Here is a 14,840-nt window from a genome sequence, read left to right as displayed (position 1 = left end):
CAATGTGTACAAAATCTTCATTAATTTTGTATTTACAAACCTCATCCTCCTCTCCTTCTTTTACAATGTCCCACTTGATGGAGCCAGGTTTGATGGAATCGATCAGGTCTAGGACTATCCTGCCATTAGAGAGAGCTTGGTCATTAAAGCTCCTCACGTGGCTCTTCTTGCCTTCTGCACTCATCTGTCACAAATAATACAATATAGAGGTAATATACAAAATTCTTCATTTTAAATATTAATTTCTTACACTGTAATATTACTAAAGATATATCGATTTCAAATAAAAACTAGAGTTTTGTTTTTGTGAACAAAAACATATCTCTCCCCTTATTAGCCAATAGACAAACTTCGGTATAAAAAAATAACAAAGGGCCATATCTCTTAATATAGTGGGGCATGAGTCCCGAATTTAGAATGTGACACTCCTACTTCCCTAGATACATTAAAACTATAGCAAGTTTGGTCAACGTAGGTGAAGTAACATGGAAGTTTTGCCATGGACAAAACTTCTGTTTTAAAAATAAACAAAGGGATATAACTCTGCATATAGAGGGGCATAAAACCTGATTTTAGTGGGAGAGATTCCACCTTCCCAAGATACATAAATATGGTAAGTTTGGTCAACATAGGTGAAATAACAGGAACTTATACTCCGGACATACTTCGGTATTAAAATTAAACAAAGGGCCATAACTCTGTATATAGTGAAGTGTGAGACCTAATTCCAGTGCACTGCACACCTTCTGTGGGTGATGCAGGTATACTTCAAGTTTGATCAATATATCTTTAATGGTTTAAAATGTACAGGCCGGACAAGAATTTACTGAAAATGTTGCACTTATTTGACCTTTGACCTTGAAGTGAAGGTCACAGTGACCTAATTCCAGTGCACTGCACACGAGAACATAGTCAGTTAACTCATTCATCCCTGAAGACACATTTGAACTCTTCCAATTCAAAGGTTGGTATAGTTCATTTTGGAATTTCAGGGGTGAATGAGTTAATTATTTTGGAAAAACAAAATTGTAATGGCAACAGATTTTGACAAAAACTGTATTTTGAAACGTTAATTCTATTTTTATTTTTTCGAAAAACACTAACAGGACTCCATCACTTACCAAATAATTAAAATATTACCAAGCTGTATAAAAAGTAAAACGTTTGGAAGATAGAGAAAATCCTCTGTCACAGGCAACGTTTGTAATATCTTCAGAGAACTTACCTTATCATTTGCCCAAGTTACAATTTGTGAATCAGTGATTGTCTGACCTTCTTGCATGTCCTTCAGTCTACTAAGCAGAGCCAGGGTGTAGGCACGCATCAGCTGCCAAACTAGAGCTGAAACACCGAGTAATATATCCTATAGGTGGTGATCCTACAAATGTGCTGCTAAACCAGCTGGTTCTTACAGTAGAGAGTCACGCCACTTTCACAGGTCTTGAAAAGTTATTTTCTCATTATGTTTGCTGGAGACATAGTTTGTCAGCCAATTTAGTTTTTTTACTTTCCCAATCAATTCATTTGAATTCTATTTGAATGAGATTCTATTTCATATCAGATTTATGAAACTTAAGTTGTCACTTCGGAATGATATGGACATGAATTCATTCAAGATCCAAAAACCACTTACCAAGTGTCAAAGTGCGATTTTCCGCGTGAAGATCTTCACCTCCAATTCCGACCAGTGAAAAGCGACACTTGCATCCAAGTTCTACAGCATAATTGCAATTTTCTGTGAAGTAAAAAAAGGGAAAATAGTCAAAAACAAGTCAACTACAAACGAGTTAAATTTATTGTTACAAGTAGGCTATTTTTTCATGCAAGCGTTACTTAGAATTGCTAAGTTTCGGGCAGGAATGACAGATTTTATAAATAATATGTCAATAAAGGGATGTTTTCATCTAAAGGTGTCATAGGTTTTCAGTGTTTTCATATTTGTTGTTGTATTGGTTGTTCAAGTGTATACAGGAAAATCCCATCGCTATAGAGTGACTCCCGTACACCAGTAAAAGATCTTATGAAATATATGCTCTCCTGTTCAGCTGTTTGGTTTGGTTTGTTTGTGTTTTATTTCCTATTAACAGCTTTGGTCATTTAAGGACGTGCCAGGTTTTGGTGGTGGAGGAAAGCCGGAAATAAAAACCACCGACCTACAGCCAGTACCTGGCGACTGGCCCACGTAGGTCTCTAACCCGCGACCCAGTGGTGGAGGGCTAGTGGTACCAGAAGGTCAAACGCCTTAACCACTCGGCCAGAGCGACCCAGTGGTGGAGGGCTAGTGGTACCAGAAGGTCAAACGCCTTAACCACTCGGACACAGCAGCCCCTCTCCTGTGCAGCAAGTTGAAACATAATACAATAGGTTGTATATTTATGAAGTCTGAAAACAACTCGTACCATACTGACATGTTTTCAGTGAATATCTATGTAAACAAAAGATAAAGTCCTGTCATTTAGCAGCACTAATACGGTAATGCAACGGACTGATAATGCCACTATTTAACTATAGACATTGGATGCACCAAAATTTAGCACACAAGATTGTTAAAAGGCCATAATTTGAAGCACCAACATTTAACCACCACATTTTGAGCAAAAAACATGCCAAAAGTATGGTACTTATCTTAAGAATATATTACTTAACATTTCAAAACCACTTCGTCAAAATTGTAGTCTACGATAAAAAATATACAATGCTAATAAAACTTGATTTAACTAAAGAAACAGAAAGCGAATATAACCGCACCATAAATAAAGTTACAGGCAGTTTTTTTTATTCCAAAGAGTATGTGTCTCCTGAAATGCTACTGTTTTTACTAGGACCCTTAAACTTACTCAAGGTGTGTATGTATCACTTTATCACAACCTAGGTTGTAGGTCCTCTCAAAGTGGTTCGCAAATTATTATCCGTGGTTATAGGGCCTTTGCAATCAGCCAATATCTTTCTCAACTCCCTGGGGAGCATCTAGTCGGTGCAGCCATCTAGGCGCTCACAGCTGACATTGCGGAGTAAGGTATCTTGTTCAAAGATACACCACAGGGCCGTGAAGTGACTCAAACCAGCAACTCTTCGGTCACGAGCCCGGCGTCCTACCACTAGACTACCGTGCCTCTAAATACTCAATTTCTCTCGGTAACCAATGCGACCAAGTGGGTCAACCATACCTATTCTTTCAAAGTTGGCTTTCAGTTTGGAGAACTTCTTATGAACCTTGGTCCAATCCACAGTGTTTGGGCTGATAGCGTCATACAGCTGGAACAGGACTAGACCACTACTCAAGTCACTGTACAGTCTATGTACAAACGGATCCACTCCAAGACTGTTCATCCAGTTACGGTACGCTGGAAAAGACATTCAAAATAGATAACATTTATATATGTTCCACATATCTTCAACTGTCTATAGATAAATATTGAAAAATAATCAACATAATATATGCATGAACAATGGTTGAATATACATGCTAGGAGTGAAAATGTTGAAAAAAATATAATTGACGAGAGCCGCCTCTACTTAGTTAATAAATTTCCAAATTTTTTGAATCCCGAGTCTTGTATACATATTCCATCCTAATATACAAACAATTCATATGTTGAATATATCTTTTCTACAATGTGAAATCAAAATTGAAAGTCTTTTCATGTCTACAATAGTGCCCACAAGACAATGTGACATAGATAGTCTAGCATGTAAATTTTACTGTTCTTACAAACATCAGGCATTACTTTCATTGAACCCTTCCACCCCTATACAGTCATACTTTGATGTTTCAAACTATGCTGGGCCATCGGGGGAAAATTCAAAACATTGAGACTTCGACTCACCAATGTTGAACATTGAACATTTTGACCTTAAAATTTGCCTCTTTGGTCGTCCTTCACCTGAGAAAGCCAAAACCAAAATATCCTCCCCTTCAAAAAGTTAGTTTGAGAAATGTTCAACCCTTTTGACCTTGAAGAAGGAACATGTCATCATTTTGCACTAGACTGATAGCTTGATACCCCAACTGCAGAAAAAGAATTATCACTTAAGCCATCATTGGTTTTTAGAAGGTTTTTTTGCATGCACTTGACCCCATATGACCTTGAAAGTATTGGCAGAAAAGTTCTTCATTTTAACAAACAATCTTGATAAGCTTTCATGGACAGGCGTATATCATTGCTCTTAGTTTTACGGTTCTTTAGAAGTTGTTCATCCTCAAATTCCAGGCTGACCCTCTCTTAATTCTCTCCACTACTGGAATATCCCCCGACAGAAATAAAAGCTCTGTATGCACCACCTTAGGGATGATACAAGAATAATAGTTTGATCCTTTGATGTATGTGAAAAGAATCCTACAGAGCATACCAGTAACGTTGACTGGTTTTAAAGCCGGGTGTGGCTCCTCTGTAATCTTTAAAGGCTTAGTGCTAGCGTAGCGATTGGCGAGGGTTTTATCACCCCAAACCAATCAAATAGCTAACTTTGTCGTCATATATTCTAGTGGTGCAGAGAACGAAAGTTAGCATAACCCCTAGAATTTTGCAGATGAAGTTGTTTCAAGTATTAGCTACTGCTCAATACTGCCTCATAACATAGACACAATCTCAAACAACAGTTTTTTGCCCAGGTGATATTATTATATTCCCTGCTTACTTCCAGTTACAGGTTGTTAAAATCATACAATTTTGATTACTGACTTCTGATCACGTAAATAATTACTTTTTTCCTCTCGCGTTTCTTCATACTGTTGCTCAATTGGCTCGACTGCTGCTTGTTCAAGAGCTGGGTAGGTGTTGAACAAGTTAGCGACAAAGGCAAGGTTGAGCTTTTGATGACCGCCAACCACCTCCGCTGGTCCTATGAAACTCCTGCATCCCATCTTATCTGCCTCCTGTAACATGGCCTCTGCACGTTGATTAGGGTCCGATATCTATACAAATGAGAAAAAGAAACGACAAATCAGTTTTGTATCTGTTCCGATAGATAGGGTACAGCCTGTTTTAATTTATCCTTAAAGAATGGACTTTCTTCTATAATAGTCTATTCTTTACAGGTAAAAGATTCACTTTTTCAATATAATGATCAAGGATTTTTTAGCTCATTTTAAATCACCAGAACAGTCTCTGTTAGCCCTGGTAACCAGAGACTGTTCTGGGGGGGGGGGACATGAATTTTGCATTAAATTTTAATTGGTCGTGGTTTACAAATATTTCCACTTTTCTTAGATTAATGCTTACTTTTATGTGTTTCATTTTAATTTTATGCAACTGATCTGATACAAAATGTCGGTAAAAAATCGTGAAAGTCTTAGTATAGTAGTGTCACCTTGCGCACACGTTGAACAAATGGTAACCGGTTCTTTGGGTAATACGCTTTTAATACCCAGCGAGACCCATACTCGTTACCAAGCAAGGACCAAACTAAAATGTCAGCACTTCCTTAGAAAGGATAGTCGGAAGAGACAAGGAAGATCTCAAAACCACAATAAAAGTGTTGCAACTTCCGCATCCCGGCATAGTAATGTTTTTGATTTTTTGACTTCACGTCATTCCTGTCCAATTGTGATGTCATGCACATGAAATGGGTTGTTTTTCATAGATCTTGCAATTGTATCAAATAGAAATGAACTCAAGATTATAATTATCGTAACACAGTACACCAAACATTCTATTGTCTCCAAGTTATAACATTACTTTTCTCATGTAAGTTTGTCAGAAAGTAATGTATAGTTATTAACATTCATGGGGAATTTAATTTACTATATTTGCGACCACCAAAGATAGCGTATAATATCCCTGAAGATATATATTACAGGCACAAAATAAAAGGTCTGTTTATATAATTACCCTTCAACTGCCAAATGATAAAGATAAAACAAAAATTCAATATTACATTTTTTTAAAACACTTGCATCCCATAATCCAAGAACAAAAGTACCAAAGTGAATGGAATCTTTTTATCTAGCCATAATGTGTGAAATATAAACCGGCGAACTGCCTCTGATCAAGACACCGTGAATTTAAACAACTATACAGTACTATCAATTTTTGGGTGAAAAGGCATAAAATGCCTACTAAGATGTAATTGTCATTGTTGGCACTTACATGGATGGCCATTGTTGAAACTTCTCTATCAGGAGGCGCAATTTGGTGCAGTAGGTAAGTATACGCTTCAGAGTCCTGAAAGGAGAAAGAAACATCACGTAAATTATTTCAACATGATACAATAATTAAGACATAATACATAATGAACAAACTTTGTTTTTTACATTTATGTTTTTACATTATGACTGCAAATTTCTCTAAAAGCACTACAGGAAAAGATTGCTGTCATAGGGCTATGAATCCAATAAGATCAATGTCATTTTGAAGACTCTGCTCCCCCCTCAAATAATCTAGCACTATCATTAAAAGCCTACATTTTGGTGACAATAATAAGTTTGAATTTTTGTATGGAAATTTATGTACTGAACAGCATTTTTAATGTTCATCTGGTACGAACAATGGATAAATACTGTTGATTAAATATCGAAAATAAAAGGGAATACTTATCTTTTGATCAATAATAACTTTGAATTTTTTAATGGAAATATATGTATCATCTGGTATGAACAATGGAAAAATGCTGTTTAATCCTTATATTTATTTTACCAGCAGAGGTACCCATACTTTTCATCACAGTTAATTATAGTAAAAGAAATCCCAATTAAATTCCATTTATAGTTCAGTTCATTTGGGAAGAAAAGTAAAATCATTCAAACTTTTTTCCAATAAAACTTTGTACATTGAATGCGAGGTCACCTAAAGGTATTTAATATAACTCAAATTAACTCATTCACCCCTGACAATTCATAATGAACTATTCTAACCTTTGAATCGGAGGAGTTCAAATGTGACTTCAGGGGTGAATGGGTTAAGTACATATACTAAATTCTATTGGCCAAATTACAGGAAGACCAACATTAAGAAGCTTGGCATCCTTGATTCTCTGGGGGTTACGCTCACCTATGCTCTCTACACCCCTGGAATATATCATGACAAAATTTAAGGCTTAGTGCACATGTGTGCAACCTTGTGGATGACACAAAGATAAGATAAGATGCACATCAAACAAATCCCGCATATATGTAGCATTAAAATTGACCAGCTTGGTAGATGGGTGGCGCTCCTCTATAATCTTTAAGAGACAGGTACAAACCTAGCTATTGGTCAGGTGATTTTTTAACCGAGACCAATCAAATAGCTAGCCATGTGCCTTCAATTTTTCTATGACATTTTCCAGGGGTGCACAGATCAAAAGTGAGCGTAACCCCTGGGGTATCGAGGATTGAGCCTTGGGCAAGTCATCTGTCTTTTAATCCAAAATCCTAAAGATTGTCAAAACAATGAGAAAAAAGTTGATTTCTTGTTAAAATATGATGATGTGATGCAAAAATGTGAAGACATAAAAAGGGTAATTTTATCTTCAATTATATTAAATCCTGTTTATATGCAGACATTTTATACTCCTGTGTCAAATGGAAGAGGACAAGGCTATATCCTCACCACACCACACACACCACACCCATATCCCCTCTCCCACCCACACCCACCCCCTCTCCCACCCACACAAACACTTATTGTTGTTTGCAAGGGTTAAAATGATTTTCCTTCAATTAGACTTATCACTTGTACAAAATGATCTGACATTATTTGACCCCTGCCGTGGCCTTCACCTTTGATCATATAAAGACCTGAGAGAGACAGTTGACACTGCCTTGTCAAGAAGGGTGGGTGGACAGTTTTAACATAATAATGGCTTTGATTTATGACTTGGGTGTTCTTACCTTGATATCTTCCGTGAAGTTTGACACACGCCTGTCTGTTTCTGATTTTTTAAGCTGGTAGTTGACCCAGCGAATAAGAATCTGTTCTGGACTCAACCTCAGCAAGTCTTCCACAGACTCACCTTCCTCCAAGAGAACTGCCAAGTTGGGGTGATCCACAATATTCACCTCACTCAGCAGACCAATCTACAACAGGGATAAATATTTATCACAAAACTACTCACAGCCAATCGCTTCTGTAAATCTTTTTATTTTGATATGACGTTGATTTGGTGAGCTATGATGAAATTCGCGATTAATGGAATGCTATTTCTATATATAATAGTGTTTATCTCTAAAATAAATTTTACAAGAAACGCATGGATAGACTGAGGAAACCCTGTATTTCTCAAACTCGAATAGGGATTTCCAGTTAGATTTTTAGAATTTCACGCAGCTTGTATTCATCCGTGCTAATGCAGTGATACACATGTAAAACAAAAATTGTTCTGTTTTGTCCTTGAATGTATTGTTTTGATGTTGTTAGATTCACAATTTTAAAATATAATCTACACTGTGAAATGTGTTTTCTAATTTGTAACGACGGACTAATTTGTTTAAGCGGAAGCATTCAAATGAAGCCTTAGCAGTGAAAAGGCCATCTTTATTTGAGGCCTCGAAGGAGTATTTGTAGACTATATGAAAAATGAATAGTATTTCAAACTAAAAGGTGTGAGTAAAATAGGTATTGCCTTGTAACTGAGCATCATCTGGTTATCTCAGTCGAGGGCTAAAGTTCTGTAAAATCCAAATTCAGGCTTCCACATCGGTTGGGATTATGCTACAGAATCTAAGCCCTCTATTGAGATAACTTGTTCTTGCCCAGCTACAGCTGGTAATAGATAAGTTACAAGCCAAAAAACAGTACTGTAGACCTCATGGCTATGGAGCAGTTATTAAGTGGTTTGAAAAGTTTCACATTTGACATCAGTCATCTGATATGAAGGTCAAGGTATTTCCTTTGAGCACTCTTGATAGCCATTTGCCCTAGCTAACAAAAGGCTAAATGCCATTATTCTTGACCCCATGTACATTAGAAGGTTCCAACACATTAAATCTAAGACCTTGAATGTAGGTCAAGGACATTTATTTGCACAAACTAGACTGTCCAACTCAGAAAACTACATGACAAGTATAATTACTCTAGGCCTCATGCTTCATAAGAAGTCGTTGTTTGAAGATGCTATTTCACATATTCGACCACTGTGACCTTGAAACTAAATGTAGATCTAGGCAATTCAATTGAACAACCTTAACACTAATAGATCTTCACCTCTGCAAGCTAAATGCAAATATCCATACTCCTGGCCTTGTAGTTCTTGAGAAGTAAGATTTCAACATTTTTTAACCTGTTCATGGAAAACTAGTTCAAGGCAATTCGTTTGATCAAAATTGATGGCCCTTCACTTAAGCCAACTACATGCCATGTATTATGACCTTTGGCTTCACGTTCCTTTAAAACAAGTCATTTAAAAAATAAAAGTGGATGACATGCGCAAATGACAGACATTTTGTCATGGCATGTCCATCGGACAATGTATAATTAATTGCATAAGCTCAACGCCTCACACCAGATGAGCTAAAAACAGAGCCCCCAGCTACCATTATAAGTAGGTTGTCGCCAGGTCAAATATAACTACTTCTAGTGACTCACCCGGATTATCTGCCACAGCATACCAAGGATAAGATGTGGGTTTTTCTCTCCATTCTCTATATCAGTTGGGCCAATGTTGACTACGGTACAGCCGATGGCCTGGGCAGAGCTGATGACAAGGTTCTGGTTTTCTGTCCGAGTGTATGCATTCAGCTTCGTTTTATTTATTGTGCGCTCATCAATTGTTTCTTCAACAGCATTGTTGATCAACTTGCTAAAATCAGAAACAAAAAATGTATTCTTATAGACTGAATTTTACAAATAATCAACTTGATTTCAATTTCTCACACCTTTCACAGAATTGTCTCCCCTTCTATGTCTAGTTCAGGGTTAACTCAAAACAATGATGCATGGAAAACGATAAGTTATGAAATCACAATCAACGTTTGAAGGGAAAGATCAAATCCAATTAGGATAAAAAAGTATATTACAACTTCTGATGACCAATTTGTCAAATAATAGATGGGAAATTAGACAATAACAAAACCAAACTAGAATTATGTCAGTGTGACATTACAGCCGCTCACCACTTTAAATTTAATTGCTTCAGTGACACGTTGAGCATAAAAATCTACTATAATAACTCAGATATGTGTTCTGTATTCTGCTAATTGAAAATCAGGTCATCTGATGATGTTGCGTTTAGGATTTTCAAAATCAATCACCTCTTAAATGATGCCTTAAAAACATTTCTCCCTCTCCTCTTTTTTCACCCTCTTTAAGTGTGACGCATTGTTGTAATTTTCATTAATTAGCATCCTCCAATGATGTGACATGAGCGTTTACGTGCAGAATGGCAATCGGTGAATGGATAATAAAGAATAGGTGCATTTTTTGCTTGTGAAATGAAGGATAATTAACAGTAGTGGGAAAACATGCATGGAGAAAAGAGACATTGTACTCCTTTTATTTTTATTTATTTTTTATTCATATTAGTGAAAATTATTAATATTTGTAGCGACTATATTTACCGTCATTGAATATACAAAATCTCACAAATGTTCTTGGAATATATTTGAATTATATTTCCCAATGCGACTTTACCAACGTAAGAGTTATTTCCCTTACACCCAATTGGATACTATTTTGACACGGCGCGAATTCTTGTCAAACAGCAGCGGCAGTTGTGTCATGTTCTTAAATTGTTACACTTTCATAAATAAATACACCAGAAATAGCATGCTGTGTTACAAAAATGTTTGATAAGCATACACAGTTCACATATCGTCTCGTCTCGGAGCCATTAGTCTACCGTTATCAACCTAAGCACGATATGGTATATATACGTTACCATTTCAAACATCAAAATAGAGTTTATACTTCATCACTCATACGGTTTATAAGTTTATATATTTACTTCTTCCTTCTACAGACAGCGTCAATGCTTGACAGTCTCCACATGTGCTTTCTCGAATCATGTGTTTCACACGTGTAACACTCCCCAGACCGCAATCCGAGTTGCTAAAACGCTCTAACCTAGTGCACGAATTTCACCACCACAACACTCGTAGAATGCACCGGAGATAAACATTTTGTTTTCAGCAATTATTTAAAGTATGGATTATTATTTGGAGAAGAGTATCAGAAGACTTTATGTAACCCACAGGTGAGTGTCAGAGATTCTACTTTCTATTTAGGATAACGCAACTATATAGCGGATACATGCAATACTGAATTATGCGCACGCACCCCGAACAGAAGTGGGTCCGTCATTTCGTTCTCTCAAGAGCGGCTTAATTTTTTTTTTTGTCTCAGGTGAGCTATAAACATGTGACACTGAACATGTATTCGTCGTAAATTAGCACTACTCCTCCCCCTTTTTCAGGAGGAATTAAAACTATATAGACCACCTCCCAGACCTTACCAGGCCCATTCAAAGATAAAGTGTACTTACACTGATTATAGCTGGTTTCCATGAAGCAGATGAAAAAATAATTATTTTCGAAGCTCACGCTACATTGAAATGTTTATCATGTCTTTTAGTCCTTACAGCTGGTCAAAGTTACACCACGTTTTCTATCATAACTCAAATGTTATTATCCTCATAGTCCCTTGCTTTTTACTTACCATAAAATCACACCATCCTGGGTCTTTTTGAATAGATTATCTTGAGTTAAGGGGAGACCATAATCCTTGAGATCTTTGTCATCCATTAGTTTCCTTTGGTTAACAAAAAAGGCAGAATTAATACAGATGATATGCTGTGAAGCGTTTTAGATAGAACAAAGCTTATGGCGCTTGAGGCTGGTCTAGGTACCCATGTACACAAACTGATAAAAGTTTTGTAGAAAAACTAATGTACATGTATAAGAACTCCTTACATTGATACAGCATGGTCATTTCATTGAAACTATTTTTTGGTGCTGAACTCATGCAGGTTTGCTTTCATATTCCTGACATGTGTAGTTTTCTAGACTAAGCAAAATCAGCTAAATTTTAACAAAGAGAATGGAGCATACAATTTTTATTAAAATGAATATACAGTATTTTACCGGTGATACACCCATGCCTGGTAATAAGCCCACCTCCCACTTTTCCTTACTTTCTATTTATCCTTCAGCTTTAATAGATTGTCTATAAGTGGGCATCTGTTTGCCATTGTCTGAAGCCATTTGATGTTGATAGCCCATTCCTTACTATATATTTGCTTTATATTTACTATATAAGTAATATTTTTGTCAGTTTGGATATGTACCTATGGATAACCCAACAGGTTCTCGCCTACAGTTAAATCACCCCAGACAAACCAACAAGTTCTAGCCTATTTCCGATAGACGAACTAACTGGTAATTTCCTATATCCTTCTATGTCAAAATCCAAGGGTAATACTTTCTTACTATCTCTGTAACCTTGTAATATGTCATGACAAAATTTAAGGCATTGTATATGCCATCATGATCTGCAAAATCAAAGAATTGCAAGGCATTGTAACAGCATAATTGACTGGCTATAAAGTCTGGTGTCACTCCTTATATCTACAAAGGTAAGTTATCAGCATAGCCATTGGTCTGGATATTTTTCATTTGAACCAATCAAATAGCTATCCACTACCTTCGACTTCGAAATGACCTATTTCAGGGGTGCAGAGAATGCAAGTTAGCGTAACCCCTAGAATTTTGAAGATAATTTTGATGTTAAGTTTCCCCTAACACAAATCAACAGATCCCCAAAAAACTAAATTGATCAGACCACTTCCCCTGCATAAGCTAACAGGTTGTGTTCTATTTCTCCCAAACTAACCAACAAGATCTGACTATTTCCCCTACATAAGCTAACAGGTTGTGTTCTATTTCTCCAAAACTAACCAACAAGCTCTGACTATTTCCCCTACATAAGCTTACAGGTTGTGTTCTATTTCTCCCAAACTAACCAACAAGCTCTGACTATTTCCCCTGCATAAGCTAACAGGTTGTGTTCTATTTCTCCCAAACTTACCAACAAGATCTGACTATTTCCCCTATATAAACTAATAGGCCGTGTCTTATTTCAACCAGAGAAATCAACAGATCCAAACAGCCATTTTCACCCTGAATTAACTAACAGATTGTGGCCTTTTTCAGCCAGACAAACCAACAAGCTCTGAATATTTCCCCTGCACAAAGCCACAGAGTGTTGCCTATTTCAGCCAGCATTATTATCATATTTTTTCATCATAATGAGATTTATCATATGAATACCATGTTATACAGAGTCATAAAGCCATCACATAAATAATGTTTACGCAACATGTGTAATATCACTCTGGAAATGACGTCACAATTGAATAGGAACAATCAATGTGACATCACGTCATTGTGAAGCAGACGCAATGTTCATTGTTTCAGAGGCGGCAAAGTGCAAAATATTCGTTTCAGATCACAATTATACAGTTTATTTTGTTTTATATGATAAAAAGAATCTGTCATTCGTTTCCCTTCATATTAGATTTATAATACTCTTTTTGGATTTTCATATTATCTCACCAGAAGCTCGAAAACAGGAAAACTTGTATCATAAATATTATATGAAGGGAATCTTATGTCAGATCCTCTATGTAAGTTACAGTGAAATCCTATGGCAATGAAGGCTGACCTGTTAATCCAATCAGCATAGGCAGCATTCTCTGCATGTTTGACACTGTGTGTGGTTCCAGACACGGATGCCTCCGATGTTCCTCCATGTGTGTGCAAATCCTGGCGTTTATTGACAGCTTTTTTGAACTTGACACCGATATCAGTAGTGGATTTTAAATGCTCAAATAGCTGAAAATTGGAGGGAAAAGATTGAGTATTATTACAATTCAGTAAATCCATTTTAACAGAAACAAATTATAACGTGATAAAAATTATTCAATAGTCCATTCCAGTTTACCATTAAATTTGAACATTTGAACAGTTTACCATTGAATGTGAACATTTCTCCCAAAGGTCTGGTTTCTCAAAAAACCTTGATATTTCTCTGAGCTGACAAAGTGTTGATGTGCGAATTTATAATTGTGCTGTATATACATGTATTAGATGTATCGTAATATGCTTGAAGTATGTATCTATCTACCAACGTGTGCATACTTACTTTTATGAACTCATCAAATTGAATTTTTCCATCCTTGGTTTTAGTGTCGAAGTCTTCCACTAGTTTCCGAATTTTGTAACCTGGCATTTTCATTCCAGCTGACTCTAACACATTGCCAAGCTCATCAGTAGTAACATAACCATTGTTATCCTCATCAAACTGGAAAAAACACCATACACAAAGTTTTATTTACAAACAACAACTTTAAATGACAATGTTTTGAAGGCTGCGTACCTAGCGTGACGAAACATTTTAACTATAAATAGTGCTGAATAACCTTGTGTCAGATGTTATCATTCCTACCTGAATTTTCAGTACTTTTTCTGCTGGACTAGTGTATTCCATTAGGAATCCATCCGTGCAAGACCACCAGAACATTTTGTAAGTGATTGAGCGTCAACACCAAGGATTCCGTTTTAATTGGTTTCCATGTTTCGGATAGCTAGGCCAATTAACCGTCATCAGAACAGTTTTACAGTATCATTTACAGAGCTAAGGTGCAAATTACGATTCCCAATGTGATGTCATAGTAATTGTTAAGTAATAGGATTGGCATGTTAGATAAACAAAAGGCCCATGGGCCTTAACGGTCATGTGATATATTTATACAGAGAGTTGATTTTGTTTTTAACATGAAAAGAAATATTATTCAAAGTGACAAAAAACAATAAAACCACCTTATTCAATATCTAGCATACAGATTTCAGACTAAAAAGTATTTGAAACTAGCACCTTTGATTCTAAACAAGGAAAATGAAGAAATTTTAGCACACTTAGACTCCTTTG

The 14,840-nt window shown here is 36.4% G+C and overlaps 1 protein-coding gene across 1 annotated transcript in view; it reads right to left on the bottom strand.

Annotated features, from left to right (window-relative positions):
* LOC110440279 (plastin-3-like) overlaps positions 1–14,840 on the bottom strand; it is a 43,427-nt gene that overhangs the window by 5,626 nt on the left and 22,961 nt on the right. The window contains exons 2-12 of the mRNA XM_021483253.1: positions 14,055–14,213; positions 13,575–13,744; positions 11,571–11,663; positions 9,504–9,717; positions 7,811–7,996; positions 6,090–6,164; positions 4,705–4,915; positions 3,168–3,344; positions 1,634–1,735; positions 1,226–1,341; positions 41–184 (exon numbers count right to left, since the gene is read on the bottom strand). Of these exons, the coding sequence (XP_021338928.1) occupies positions 41–184; positions 1,226–1,341; positions 1,634–1,735; positions 3,168–3,344; positions 4,705–4,915; positions 6,090–6,164; positions 7,811–7,996; positions 9,504–9,717; positions 11,571–11,663; positions 13,575–13,744; positions 14,055–14,213 (1,647 nt within the window). The remainder of the gene's footprint in view (positions 1–40; positions 185–1,225; positions 1,342–1,633; positions 1,736–3,167; positions 3,345–4,704; positions 4,916–6,089; positions 6,165–7,810; positions 7,997–9,503; positions 9,718–11,570; positions 11,664–13,574; positions 13,745–14,054; positions 14,214–14,840) is intronic.

The sequence above is a fragment of the Mizuhopecten yessoensis genome, unplaced genomic scaffold (genome assembly GCF_002113885.1).
Source record: "Mizuhopecten yessoensis strain PY_sf001 unplaced genomic scaffold, ASM211388v2 scaffold11177, whole genome shotgun sequence".
Taxonomy (NCBI): domain Eukaryota; kingdom Metazoa; phylum Mollusca; class Bivalvia; order Pectinida; family Pectinidae; genus Mizuhopecten; species Mizuhopecten yessoensis.
Note: the sequence above shows the minus strand (reverse complement) of the source record. Positions and strands in the feature narration are given on the sequence as shown.